This window comes from Giraffa tippelskirchi, chromosome 5 (genome assembly GCF_054371585.1).
Source record: "Giraffa tippelskirchi isolate mGirTip1 chromosome 5, T2T-mGirTip1v1.2.pri, whole genome shotgun sequence".
NCBI classification, from domain to species: domain Eukaryota; kingdom Metazoa; phylum Chordata; class Mammalia; order Artiodactyla; family Giraffidae; genus Giraffa; species Giraffa tippelskirchi.
Genome location: NC_137279.1, coordinates 36,900,805 through 36,915,221, shown reverse-complemented (window position 1 = coordinate 36,915,221; position 14,417 = coordinate 36,900,805). Strand labels below are relative to the sequence as shown.

The window sequence follows — 14,417 nt, the reverse complement described above, 5'->3', positions numbered from 1 at the left end:
TCATTACCCAAGAGGCCAGGTCCCTCACCAGTCACCAGTAGAGCTTCAATTTATTTCTGGCCACTCTGAAGACTTCTTACAGGTTCACTTTACAACAGCTTGCCTTTGTAGAGCATCTTACAAACAAACTCCAAGGAAAACTGCTTTCAGTGCAGAAAGCTGGCTGTCAATGAGGAGCTCTACAAAGGGCAGAGACCTGGGGTTTCTTCCAGAGCTGACCGGAAGACAGAGGGTCTTCCATTGCACCCATGACCATTCTAAAGGGCGCAGCTTGCTGCTGCTGCTGTTATTCAGTCACTAAGTTGTGTCCGATTCTTTGTGCCCGTGGACTTAAGCAGGCCAGGTTTCCCCATCCTTCACTATCTCCCAGAGTTTGCTCAAACTCATGTCCATTGAGTCAGTGATGCCATATAACCATCTCATCCTCTGTCACCCCCTTCTCCTGCCCTCAACCTTTCCTAGCATCAGGGTCTTTTCAAATGAGTCGGCTCTTCCCATCAGGTGGCCAAAGTATTGGAGCTCCAGCTTCAGCAACCCCATGAACACAATGAAAAGCTTGCTGTTGGTCAGTAGTTAACCTCTGCCCTTCCACTGCATCTAGCTTATCCCCAGGAATGACTAGAGATTTAAAGGGACCACTCTTATGGTGAATTAGCAAAGGTGCTTCTGATTTGTATGTACCTGTATGATGGGGGGCAGACTACTGGCAATTAAGCTGGGTCATGGTACTCTGAAACCTTGAATCATAAGCTGTATCATGATTTCAGAGGTGTTAAATGTGCATCTTAGAACTGATGAAATACAGTGGGTGCGCCATGGCCATCTCTGACATTCTGTCCCAGTGACAGTGAAAAATGTCAGTGGTGACACCATTGGTCTCTCCAGCTTCTTTTGGACATCTCACTGGCTGTGAATCTTGGTGATTCAGTTAGAGTGTGTTGTAGTCCTCATCTGTCAGCTTTTCCTTACCAGGAAGGTAGCATATTTTCCTTTTCCCAATTCCAGGACGGGCATCAGTATTTCTACAGTGTGGCCTCACTCTGTACCAGAGCACAGGGCCAGGGCACGTCTGCTCACACAGTTATAAGTGTGGAGAGTTCAGAGCTGCCAAGTCTCTGGACGCCAGCTCATTTAATTTTTGTTTCCCAACTTCATCCACATAATAGCCTGAGTCAGAGCTCTTAGACATGCAGCAGCCAAGAAATCAGGATGGATTTTTACCCAAAATATCTACTCTATTTTGAGTCAAGGTAGTTGAAAATAAGTTTTGGGTTCCATCTGTCAACCCTCCCCGCTTTGTTCTGTTTCCCTGACAGCTTCTTCTCCCTAATGTTCTCTCTCAGAGCTCTTCATTTCACTCTGGATATGAAGAAGCAGAAAGGAGGAGAAAATCCTCCAGGCCTCACCAGAAAAGGAGTAGTGCTCATTGTTGTCGAATAAAAAGATAATGGCCAATTTGTCAAGAAGTGTTGACAAGAAAGATAAAGTTGGAAGTAATTAACTGGCTGACACGCTGGGAGTGATGCGCCTGCCAGTGGCTCCCTAAATCAGCTAGAGCCTTGGAAATGTGACAGCCATTCATCATTTTTACAACACGCCTCTGACAGGCCCCTGGGTTGCAAACCTGGCCAGCACAAATCGTGTGCTTTGACACTCCAGGGCTCTGTGGCCTCTTAGTGCCTCACGCTGGTTGTGCTAGGGCATTTAGGCCCCGTTTATCCAGCCAGGGGGTGGCTGGAAGTGATGGGTGAAATGGGACAGCTTGTCCAGCTTATTGCTGGACCCTGTGTCCATCCTCTGTGCAGCTGCTCTGATTCCCAGGGCCAAGCCTGCAGACAACTGCAGGGCGAATCCCCTGTGAGCTCCTGCCACACTTTGGTGGCTTAACTAGTGCTGCTCTCACCCGGCCGCAAGGGTGCGCCCAAGAGACTGGTTCAGACATGGGATCTAGCGCAGGAGATGTTCTTACACAGCTGTTAAAAAAGTTTTTGTGAAGACTCCGGATAAAGTGGGAAATGCCTGTGTCATGTAAAAGAGCAGAATACAATACTATATCATCACTCTGGCTAGGACTGTGTCTAAAATATGCATTTATACAGAATATGCATAGGCAAAAGTATTTTGAAATTGTGAACCCCCCCAATTTTTTTTAATTAAGAAAATTATATATACACTCACACATACACACCCCTCCCCCTACCAGTATTGAAAGGGGCTTCCCAGGTAGTGCTAGTGACATAGAACCCATCTACCAATGCAGGCGATATAAGAGACGTGGGTTCAATCTCTGGGTTGGGAAGATCCCCTGGAGGAGGACATGGCAACCCACTCCAGTATTCTTGCCTGGAGAATCCCATGGACAGAGGAGCCTGGTGGGCTACATATAGCCCATGGAAGAGCCAGACATAACTGAAGCAACTTAGCACATATGCACCAGAATTGAAAAGATAGGAATTTTTGTCTCTCCTTTCCCTAATCTACAGTTGTTAGAATTCTGTTTTTTAAATTCTTTTTGCTTTTTATTTTTGGCTGTGCACGGGCTTTCCCTAGTTTTGGAGAACAGGGACTACTCTCTAGTTGCAGTGTGCAGGCTCCTCCTCGTGGTGGCTTCTCTTGTTGTGGTGCCCAGGCCCTAGGTGTACAGGCTCAGTAGTTGTGGCACCCGGGCTTCGTTGCCCCAAGGCATGTGGGATCTCCCTGGACCAGGGACCAAATCTGTGCCCCCTGCATTGGCAGGTGGATTCTTTTTTTTTTCCCCTTCAAATTTATTTATTTTTAATTGGAGGATAATTGCTTTACAATGTTATGTGGTTTCTGCCACACATCACCATGAATCAGCCATAGGCATACATATGTCCCCTTCCTCTTGAAACTCCCTCCCACCTCCCACCTCATCCCACCCCTCTTGGTTGTCACAGAGCACTGGGTTGAGCGCCCTGTGTTATACAGCAACTTCCCATTAGCTATCTATTTTATGTAATAGTAATGTATATATTTTAATGCTACTCTCTCAATTCATCCCGTCCTCTCCTGCCCCTGCTGTGTCCGTAAGTCTGTTCTGTGTCTGAGTCTTTATTCCTGTCCTGCAGATGTGTTCATCAGTACCAGTTTTTTAGATTCCATATGTATGCATTAATACACGATAGTTGTTTTTCTGACTTACTTCACTCTGTATAACAGGCTCTGAGTTCATACCTCACTAGAACTGACTCAGATTCATTCCTTTCTATAGCTGGGTAATATTCCATTGTATATATGTACCACAGCTTCTTTCTTTATCCATTCATCTGTCACAGACTTCTAGGTTGCTTCCATGTCTTGGCTACTGTAAATAGTGCTGCAGTGAACATTGGGGTGTCTTTTTCAATTATGATCTTCTCAGGGTGTATGCCCAGTTGTCGGAGAAGGCAATGGCACCCCACTCCAGTACTCTTGCCTGGAAAATCCCATGGACGGAGGAGCGTGGTGGGCTGCAGTCCATGGGATCACTAAGAGTCAGACATGACTGAGCAACTTCACTTTCACTTTTCACTTTCATGCATTGGAGAAGGAAATGGCAACGCACTCCAGTGTTCTTGCCTGGAGAATCCTGGGGACGGGGGAGCCTGGTGGGCTGCCGTCTATGGGGTCACACAGAGTCGGACACGACTGAAGTGACTTGGCAGCAGCAGCAGCAGCATGCCCAGTTGTGGGATTGCTGTGTCATATGGTAGTTTTATTCCTAGTTGTTTTGTTTTTTTTTTTTTAAGAAATCTCCATACTGTTCTCCAGTTAGATGGATTCTTAACCACCGGGCCAAAAGAGAAGTCCTATCGTTTTCATTCTTAAGGTCCCACTTTTTCACATACAGATCTGGCAAGTCTTCTAGGTACTCTGACAGACATGTCATTTATACCATGACTAGACAAAGGAAAAAGTGGAGACAAGTCAGAACTCTTCACCCTTAATCTGCTCTGGGATAAGGCGTCAGGAACCCATTTGCTGTCGAGGCAGTCCACCTCTCTTGCATCACATTCTTTTTGTCTTGGTGCCTTAGGCCTCCGAGAGTTCCAGGGACACCAAATGTCCCAGCTTTGAAACCTTCTAACAAGGCCAGCCTCCACTTTCTTAGAAGAAGAAATGTTTAGAAGAGTAGTAAAGTTACTTTTCCTAAGTTCCTGGAGCAAGAAAGGAAAGTTTGACCTGCCAGACCCTGAGTGCTATCTTCACAACCAGACTCTGGCTTTAAGTGGCGGAACTGTAACACCTGCCAGTTCCCTTCACTCTCCCTGCCACCTGCATTTAAGCTGCCCCTCACCGCCTTTCTCTGGCGCACATTTCAGATGTTCTTTCCTTGCCTTCTGTCTTCACTACTGTCCTGCTCAAAAAGACACTGTCATTCCCTTGAGCTCCCCAGAGCCCCGGGGAGCTGCCTCATGAAGATATCAGGGCCCTACCAACCCTGGATCTTCCTGACTCTGTACAGGAATCAAGCAGTTTTGTTTCTAATCACCCACTGGACACAGAGCTGAGTCTTGGTGCTGGAAGAAGTAACAGAGATGGTCTGAAGCAGCTACCGTTCTAAGAGAGAAATAAGAAAGATACAGCTTGATTCAGCGTAAGGACCCAAAGCAGGGTCCCATTGGCCTCACAACTTGCCTGGTTAAGAACTCCTCAGCGAGACCTGCCGAGGTCTCCTGTCAGCTGTGTTGCGTGTCACCAGCCCAGCACTGAGGGAATTCAGAGAATTCTTTCTTGACAGGAAACCAAATAAAATGCAGACAGCAATCTGCACTAGAAATAGACAGGAGAGAGAAGGCCCAGAGCCATTTGGGAAGCCAGTGCATGACGTTCTCATAAATTCCTGACAGGAGCACCAGCAAGCCTGAGTAGTCCCCCAGATGCCACTGCAGACGCTCCTCGTGTGACTGGCTTTGCTGTGGGCTCCGGTTAGTGTTGAGTGTGCCTGCGTCTTTGCTCCTAGTAGCCAAAGGTCACCAAGGCTGAGAGATGGGGTCGAAGACCAAATAAACTACCAGGAGGAATTCCCAGGCCAGAGGATTTTGGATCTGACGTTAGTCCAGAAGCCTGTGGAACAGTGACTTAGGAGACGATAGAGTTCCTCAGGTTTCCCTTCCGGTGGTAAGAATGGCATTTGGATGCTGAGCCAGCTACCCCCCTATTGGTTTGCTAACAGGTTGGGGCTAGAACCTGGAGCAGTTCATGACCTACCCTTTGTTCAGGCACATCCTCAGTGACACTGGTCGCCACTTGCCTGCGGAAAGCCCTGAGGAAGAGCTCAAAAGGGAGAGTCATGGGAAAGTAGACAGGCCCTGCACCGAGCACTGGCTCCTCGTCCATCACTCTTGACAGGAAACCCGCCAAGGCAGTGAGAAGCTCCTTCATGCCTGAGTTCCTTGCTCGCTTACATACTTTCCCTACATTTGGAAAGAGATTTTTGGATAGTGAAGAAAAGATGCCTGGGGTAATCTGTGTAGTGTAGAAGACAATGAGGCCGTTTCATATTCTTATTTGTTAATTTGACTCAATTCTAGAAAGTGCTTCCCTCACTTGTCAATTTTCCCAATTTCAAGCTCTTCAACTCAGCTTCCTTTAATAAAAATTAAATCTTGGAGTAGGAGAGGGGAGGCAGGAATGAATGAGTGAATATGTCTGAATAATTGCCTTTTCCCTTCTTGACATCCTAATTCATTTTGTTTTCCTGTCTTCATTGTATTTCTAACACCAGGTTTATTTGTGGGCTCTGCATTTTATTCTGTGGGTAGGCAGCTTCTGTTTGCTGTATAGATTCGCAACTATACGAAACCTCAACTGGTTGTTCTCACTGGGATATGAAGTAGAATATAAATATACCACAACACCGATACTTAGGACAGCAGCTAAGCCATCTTAGCCTTCTGGCCTCAGTGGGCATGGAGAAGAGCTAGGCCCTGTGGTCGACTGTCATCTCTATGCTGTTGTGGGCACGTTACTGTCGAAGCCTCCCTCTCTCTAAACTTGTGTGTCAGCCCAACCAGCATCAGTGAGGTCTGGTTTGTGTCATTAAGCACTCCTCTGCTGTTGGGCTGAGTTTTGAACAGGTTGCCCTTTATAAGCTTCCAGCGTTAATAGGGAAAGACTCCAGGGCACACACGGGAGCGTTTATAGAACAGGCTGTGGAAGACTCCCAGCTGCCCTGTAAACGAGGGCTCTTCATCAGGGGAGCTTCTGAGCAAAGGTGATCTCTGCACATGAGTCACACATACTGTCTCTCCCTTCAGTCTCATAAAAGCACATCTGAGTTTCAAAGGGGAGTATCTCAAAGGATGGTCTTGTGTCACCCAAGTAGGCAGGCAACAGGGAACTTAGTAGCTGGGAACTGCTGCATTTCCATGGAGGCTTACTCATCCCCCACTTTGCACCCTGGACTCTGTCTATATGCCTGGTGGCCTCGAACAAGCACCCCAGAAAAACCCTCTGTGGCTGCATGGGAACTGTCGTGCTGGGAGGCATGGAGGCAGTGGCTTCTGAAGGGAAATAAAAAATAGGGAATCGGAGGGACTTCCCTGGTGGTCCAGTGGTTACGACTCTGCACTTCAGCTCCAGAGGGCTCAGGTTCAGTCCCTCCTTGGGGAACTAAGATCCCAGAGGCTGGTTGATGCAGCCAAAAGAAAAACTAGGGAATGGGAGCTTAAGGGTCAGAGCAGGGTGTCAACCACAGTATGAATGAGGAGGCTAAAGTGAAGTACAGTAGGGCTCCTGTCCTGTATTGTGAATTGCATGTGGAGTTAGCTCATGGAGACGTCCTTGCCCTGCTTCCATCTGTCCATTTCACACGTACTTGCTTAGTGCCCGCTGATGCGGGGAGTAGACAGCTGACACACTTTGCTGCTGCAAAGCTGTGCCCTTAGTTATTACTTGAGATCCTTTTAATGGTACAGTTTTGAAGTGAAAGGATAGCCCTCTGACCTACAGTTTCTTTCTATGCAAGTCTAGTCTAGTCTAAGTCGCTTCAGTCGTGTCCGACTCTGTGCGACCCCATAGTCGGCAGCCCACCAGGCTCCGCCGTCCCTGGGATTCTCCAGGCAAGAATACTGGAGTGGGTTGCCATTTCCTTCTCCAGTGCATGCAAGGGAAAAGTGAAAGTGAAGTCACTCAGTCATGTCCGACTCTTAGCAACCCCATGGACTGTAGCCTACCAGGCTCCTCCATCCATGGGATTTTCCAGGCAAGAGTACTAGAGTGGGATGCCATTGCCTTCTCCGTTTCTGTGCAAATGGAAGTGTTAATAGTAGTGTCTACTTCACAGAGTTAAGATAACACGTATCAGCAGTAGTCAGCACAGTGCCTGGCACCTACAGGAGCTCTCAGTAAATTTAGGTATCTTGTTGCTATAATCCTTGGCCTCGCATGGAGTGTCAGAAGCCATGGAGGACGGAGAAAAAGTTAAGATCTCAGACCAGGTGGCAGACTCTCTGAAGCACTGAGAGAATCTACAGATCCTCAGTCCTGCGCTTGCGTCCTTCAGCAGCCTTACAGGCACACGTGGGAGACTCCCCGGCGGGGAAACAAGAGAGAGGTGTATTAGGGAGAAAGTTCTGTGGGAAAGAAAAATGTAAACAGGGAGGAGGAGAGAATCGACAGGGAGAAAACAGCCAGTTAACTTGAAATCTCTCCTCTCTGAACAGTTGACTGTAGGTGTGTACGGTCTCCTTTCTTTCAGGTACTCACACCAGAACTTAATTTATCAAAGGGACCCTTTTTCTCTGCTCACGCTCCTTTTTCATGGGTATATTTTAGTCCATTTAGTCAAAGTTGTGGTTTTTCACTGTCCTTACTGTTGGACAAGAGCTTACCTTGCATCTCAAGTTGTACCCCTGGTTTTCCTGACCATTGATGGAGCCCTGGTCATTGGGTCCTCAATGAGCCCAATCCCTCTCTCCTTCCCACAGGGCTCTGTCTGCATCCTCACCTGCCTCCACACATATTCAAGTGGGAACTGCTATACAGGTGACTTATTTGGACTTGCTCTTAAAGGAGTTGGGGCCATGTGATGAGTTTTCTTGTCACATTTGCAGAGCTATGGTGGTCTGTCCTTAGAGGAGGTAGGTCAAAGTCATTGCAATAGTAAGGTAAAATCTGTATTTCTCCTCTGAGGTCTCTAGTTACAGCTTCCTGATTTTGATCAGTTTCTTGTAAAATTCTCCTTTTTATGTATAACAAGTAGGAGAGTGAAGGGGGAAATGGCTTTTGCTTGCTTTTGTTTTTGTTGCTTTATCCCCAGAGGAAGGCGAGTTTTCGTAATGTTTATAAATTGGTCTTGAAAATAGAATATGTTCCAGAACATGAGATTGGAAGACAGTTCTTAGAACTCCTGGATTTTTTTATGTCTGATTCTTAGAGTTAACTTCTTTTGGTTCAGGCAAAGAACACTTTCCTTATCTTTCTCATCAAAATACTTTATACTCCTACCAGGGCCATCCCAGTAGTCCACATTAGGACTCAAAGTAGTATGTATATAGACTATATCATTATAGATAGTTACATATGATATATTACATATTTCAGTATGAAAGTGTTAGTCGCTCAGTTGTGTCCGACTCTTTGTGACCCCATGGACTGTAGCCTGCCAGGCTCCTCTGTCCATGGGATTCTCCAGGCAAGAATATTGGAGTGGGTAGCCATTCCTTTCTCCAGGGGATCTTCTTGACCCAGGTATTGAACATGGGTCTCCCACATTACAGGCAGATTCTTTTATCGTCTGAGCCACCAGAGAAGCCCAGTATAATATCTCATAAATAATATATAGAATATATACTGGATTTCTTATTTCCTGTCTTCTTATACTGCCAAAATCTTTACTTGGGCTCAAGGAATTAGATGATCACAAATATATACCCAGTAGTGTTAATTATTAATACAGTTTTCCCAGCCCCACGTAAGTGAGAACAAAGTTAAGAACTTGACTTATGAGGCCAAGAGGAATAGGAAACTGCCTGACAGTGAGCATGCAGTGGAGGGAGTCCCTTCAGACTCGTATTTTCATTCTCAGCTTTGTACTCTCACAGGGCTGCCTAAAGAAAACCATGACATTACAGCATCACTTTAAAATTAAAAACATTTCTGAATCCTGCAGCAGAAAGCTTATGGAAAACATTCAGGTTCACTGCTTTGCTTGGGACCCACTCAGAAGCGCCAGAGAGTCTATGCAGTAGATTCCACACAAGGTGACCCGTCTACTCCTGTAAGTGAAGGAGAAGGGCGTCTGTACAGCTACTTTCGCCTCTGGTTGCAGAGCCTGGACCTTGAGCTTGGAGCCCACTCAGGTAGTCCTGTTCAAGATAGAACTTGCACGGATGATTGCCTAGTGCTGGCTCAAGTCTCAACATTAGACGTATGCTTTTTCTGTACACAAACATATAAGTAAGATTCCAGAAGCTTCTATCCTTGGACAAAAACAGATGGAGGAAGAAGCACGTATAAGAACCTGTTTAGCAATTTCATATCCATTATTTCATTTGATTCCCTAAAGAATGCCGTGAAGGAAACAGTAAGATTGCTTCAGGTTGTGTGGAGACTGTCCTCGTTCATATGGGCCTTGGGGAAAGTCACTGCCCTCTCAGGCCTCAGTCTCCCTAGGAGTAAAACAGGCTTAGTGATACCCTTCCCTACCCACTCTCTTAGGGATGCATGAGGTCAGAGGAGCAATAGATTGGAAAGATTGTTTGAGATGTGATTTGCAAACATGAGGCATTCGATTATTACTTTCACAAATGTTAACTTTTCTAGTTCATCAGATTTCTGGGCAGTTCCCTCTGTTTTATTGGAAGAAATGTGGTGGAATTTGAATTTTTAAAAATAGTATTTTATAACACCAATCTCTTGCCATATTACCACGTTGAACCCACATCCTGGAATTTCCCAAAACCACTTAAAAATTAATTTGAGTCCAGTAGACAGTTTGTTCTTAGGGCAATAAACTGGATCCTAGCTTATTAAACCAGTCTGGACTCCCAAGCTAGTCTGTCACATTTTGCTCCCTACCTGTGAACAGATACAGTCATTATTATCCTATGCTTTTCTCAGGCCTGCTCCCTCCCTCCCTCCCTTCCTTCCCATAACTCAAGCTTGTGTTTAGTGTTGGGTTAGCTGCTGTTTACCTCCCTGTTGGAACAGGGTCTGAGCCTTGCAGCTCCTCTCCATTCAAGACGTCTTCACAGCCTCTCTGATGAACCAACTCCAGGCGGCAAGCCTTCCAGCTTTTCTGCCTAGTTGCCCCAATACAGTTACAGTCCTCCAGCCCCGACTGCCCTTAGGATGACATCAGCAGCGTTGTGTGTGGTGATGAAAAGCATATCTCCACCAGAGACTAGGCAAGTGCCTTGGGATGTGGTCCCTTCACAGCCTGCTTCAGAGGCAGAGCATGGTCCTGGGAGAGGGACTAAGGGGACATCTAGATTTGTAAGACATGGACCCCATCAGGGAGCAGTCGAGACAGCTGCACAGCCATAGGCCCCAGGGTTCTCTGTCATTGACATGGATGACCCAGCCTCAGGGCCACTTTTGTGTCTCCCACAGAGCCTGATGGTTTCTGTTTGTTTTGGTTATTTTTATCACTGAGACATAAAACTAAAAGTTCAGAGGTATCTCATCTGTTGTGTTGGTTGGGATGGTTCTGGAGCCAGGGTTTCTTAGTTCAAAAACAGACGCGTGCTGCCTGACATCTGACGTCAGAGAGGAAACCAGTCAGTCTGCTGCTTGGAGAAAGGGCCCCAGGCAGGTGAGGCCTCCTGTCCACCAGGTGTGGCCACTTCAAGATAAGGAGTGTGAGGTCAAGATGAAATTATTCAAGCTAAGCTTCCCGAGTGGTAATATAATAGGTAACTGGTGTTCTTTCTGCTTCTGTAAGACATTGTCCCCGATGTGCTGGTGAGCCATCTGCCCACTAGTGACCCTGCTCTTCCCACCCTCCGACGTGTTGAGTGTAACCTCCACTTCCTTTTGTTTTCCCAGCATTAATAATAAGCTGCAGCAGCCAGAGGCAGCTGCTGGGGTGTTGGAGTATGCCATGAAGCACTTTGGAGAGCTGGTAAGTGTCTCATTCCTTTTAGAAGAGCAAGAGGCAGCCACCTGGCTAGGGAAGCACTAGGCCACAGCCTTGAGAAAGTTACTGTCCTTCTCTGTTTTTTTCCCAATTATTAACAACCTGATGCTGACTTACCTGTATCTTGAGGTTGAGGGAAGCAGTGGCCGTATGGAGTATGTTCAGGCTGAACAGAGATTGTGAGGACAGAATCTAATGAACAGTAATGACTTGTACTTATCAAATAGAATTTGCTTAGCTCTTTGCTATGTGCTTTATGTTTTTCATCTAATTCAGTCCTCACAGCAACCCTGTGAACAGGTACTGTTGTTATCCCATTTTACAGGGATGGGAGGGACTATAGTCCCAACAGGATAACAGCCTTACCTAAGCTGACAGAGTTAATAAGTGGCAGAACCTGGTGTCAGAGCCCAGATGTTTAACTATGACCCGAGTTATCTTTGCATTGTCTAACAGCCAACATTACCATTGCCCATACTTGAGGCTCAGTATATACTTCAGAAGAAACCATGGCTAATTCTCCAGAAAAAAATATGCCATAATTTATACATGATATTGAGGGATTGTTCTATTTCATTATTGCTTATATAGTTTCTTCCTTCCTGCCATCTTTGCCCAACCGATATTAAAATGTTTCCATTACTCTCTGTGGTCTTGGGAGGGTGCTTTGGTAACTTCCTAACCATATATAAAGCATTGACTTAATCAACTTAACATTGGCTTCCTGGAAGGTCAAGAAGTTCTGGGTCCATATATTTGATGAGGAACCTTTTATTAGTTGTGTTGGTCACTTACTCCGGTTTGCCTTAATCAAGAGCCCAGTGTGTTAGAGTAAAGAAAATTGACTACCTCACTGCCTTATGTAATGGCTAGTCAATTGGACTGAAAATTTTAAGGGAGTATTTTGCCATCTTGAGCACATGCCTGTAACTCAACTGAGAAAGCGTCTCCACATGACAAAACAGAAAGGACTATGTCTCATCCATCTGTGCCACAACCTTGTTTGCAGAGGGAAGAAAGTCAGAAGAGAGGGCGCTTAATGTAGTCCACTCAGGCAGAGATGTCCTCTCCTTTGATATCCGTAGAGCTCAGACTGCAGTAGTTGAAACAAGGATTCCACAAACATCTGGTATTCGGGTGAATTTATATGCTGGTGGCTCAGAGTGCCAACCTTAAATGAAAAGATCCTCCATCTCCAGGTTCTGAAGGTGGCCATTAGCTCCAGGATTATTGCTAAACCCATGGTGGATTTGCTGTTATATTTAGGTAGCTGAATCATATTAAACTCGACAATGGTTTGCTTTTTCTTGGCAGAGCCTGTGCTTTCTCAGCGCAATTTATGTAACAGCAATCTCATTAGAATTGTGTGTGATTCATTGCTTAAACCTTATAGTTCCTGCAATCTATTGCAACTCAAAATATCCTGCCCCCTACCTGACCTGCTCCATATGCTGCTCCCCCTACTTTCTGCTTGTTCATACTGAGTGGGTACCGTATGTTAGTACCCACTTTTCCACCCAGTATAGAAATTCAAAATGGGAAATTTACCAGTGTTCCTTTTTAATTTAAGAGTTTTAATGTTACAGTCTCTGCAGCCACTCTTTTCTAAGTTGTGTCTTTCATATTTAGGCATAGTGGAGCAGCATGATTCTAAACAAGCTCAGGAAATGAAGCTTAGAGCCCATTTTGGCAAACTCCACTGTACACGGACACTGGGGCAAAGGCTGTTGTGGCTGCAGAATGAGGACAGGGGAAGCGGAGGGGACTGGCTCTGCTGAAGACAAACGGGGGGAAGTAGGCACAAGTTAATGACCTAAAATAGATGTGACCTCCTCACGGCGGTTCAAGAAGAAAAGATTCTTTCAGAGAGCTTAATAGCACATAGCTGTGAGCATACATGCTATTCAAATTAGAGTTTCATTTGGCAAGGAAAAGGAGCGTAATGGGGAGAATGAATGCAGGCACTGCATTATGTCACACGAATGCTGCTGCAGGATCAGATTGTTGTTAAAGAAATCCCTGGAGAGCTGCTCCCTGGCCTGGTAGAGAACTAGTCATCACCAAGCTGGCGAGGAAGAAGCTCAGAAGACAGACTAGGGTGGCGGCAGGTGGAGAGCAGACAGAGACATAAAACAGTCCCCGGGCCATTCAGAGAGCCATAGTCTGCAGCTTCTAGACTGCAGCGGGTGCTCATTCACGTGGCCAACACCGAATGGCAGCGTGGCACGCCATCTGCCGGGTAATGGAATCCGTCCTTTGGCCCCTGCCAGGGATGAAGTTGCCAAGTGCTCAGAGGAGGGAACATTGGATGGGAGACTATAGAAGAAGGGAGGAAGATTTTTCCAAAGAATTTTAAGTGGCAGTGTTATATTGTATTTTAAATTATTATTTCCTGAAAGTTTAAAAATGTATTAAGTAATGCAGAGAATAAAGAGCTTTTGAAAAGTGAGTTGTTTTCCTCCAGCAAATATGCAGATGTGGCCTGGTCTCTCTGGCCTCATCAGGAAAGCAGCTGCTGGCCCTTCCAGGTGGCCCACTGTCAGCATTCCAGCAGATCCGGGCTTTGGCCTCCTTACGGGAGCCCTTGTCGGGGCTTCCTGCCATCCAGATGATTTGCCCTGTCCTTGCATGCCCACATGCTGGAGTTCTGGTGACTCCTGTGTCTGGGCAGGAAGAGATGGGGAAAGACATAGCCTGACAACTGCTCTCATGTTATCTCCAGGTCATTCCATCACTGTGCTGAGGAGCCAGCATCCCCACCAGCACCGCACATACCTCCGGATACTCTGAAGGCCTACTGTACTGGGTGGAGTGTCACGCATACAACACAGCATGCTCAGGGAAATAGAGTCTGTGGATAAACAAAACACAGCCCTGTGTTCTCTGTGCCTCACAGCAGTCCTCTCTCTTTTCCACCTGGCAGGAGATCCAGGCTACCTGGTATGAGAAGCTGCACGAGTGGGAAGATGCTCTCGTGGCCTATGATAAGAAAATGGACACCAACAAGGACGACCCAGAGCTGATGCTGGGCCGCATGCGCTGCCTCGAGGCCTTGGGGGAATGGTGAGCTGCAGCGGGATGGAGGCCCAGCTGCCTTAGAAAGACTTCTCCCAGAGCTCTCTCCCAAGACTCCTGCTTTTGCTTTCACTTGTTTTCCCAGGAAGCATCTCTCACTTGGGAGTGTTTCTGTCTCTGTTCTGTCTCATTGATAGATAGAAAGATTCTTTTCTTTCTTTCTTTCTCTCTCTCTCTTTCTTTCACTTAGTCTTCATAATGCTCTAGGACAGGACAGGACTGAGTGTGTTCCTAGAATCTACACCTGTTCTTTCTGTCT

At 46.3% G+C, this 14,417-nt stretch overlaps 1 protein-coding gene across 7 annotated transcripts in view; it reads left to right on the top strand.

The window, feature by feature from the left end:
- Window positions 1–14,417, top strand: part of MTOR (mechanistic target of rapamycin kinase) — a 132,416-nt gene that overhangs the window by 77,529 nt on the left and 40,470 nt on the right. For all 7 annotated transcript variants that reach the window (XM_081493286.1, XM_081493285.1, XM_081493288.1 and 4 more), the window contains exons 29-30: window positions 10,993–11,068; window positions 14,007–14,146. In XM_081493286.1, the coding sequence (XP_081349412.1) occupies window positions 10,993–11,068; window positions 14,007–14,146 (216 nt within the window). The remainder of the gene's footprint in view (window positions 1–10,992; window positions 11,069–14,006; window positions 14,147–14,417) is intronic.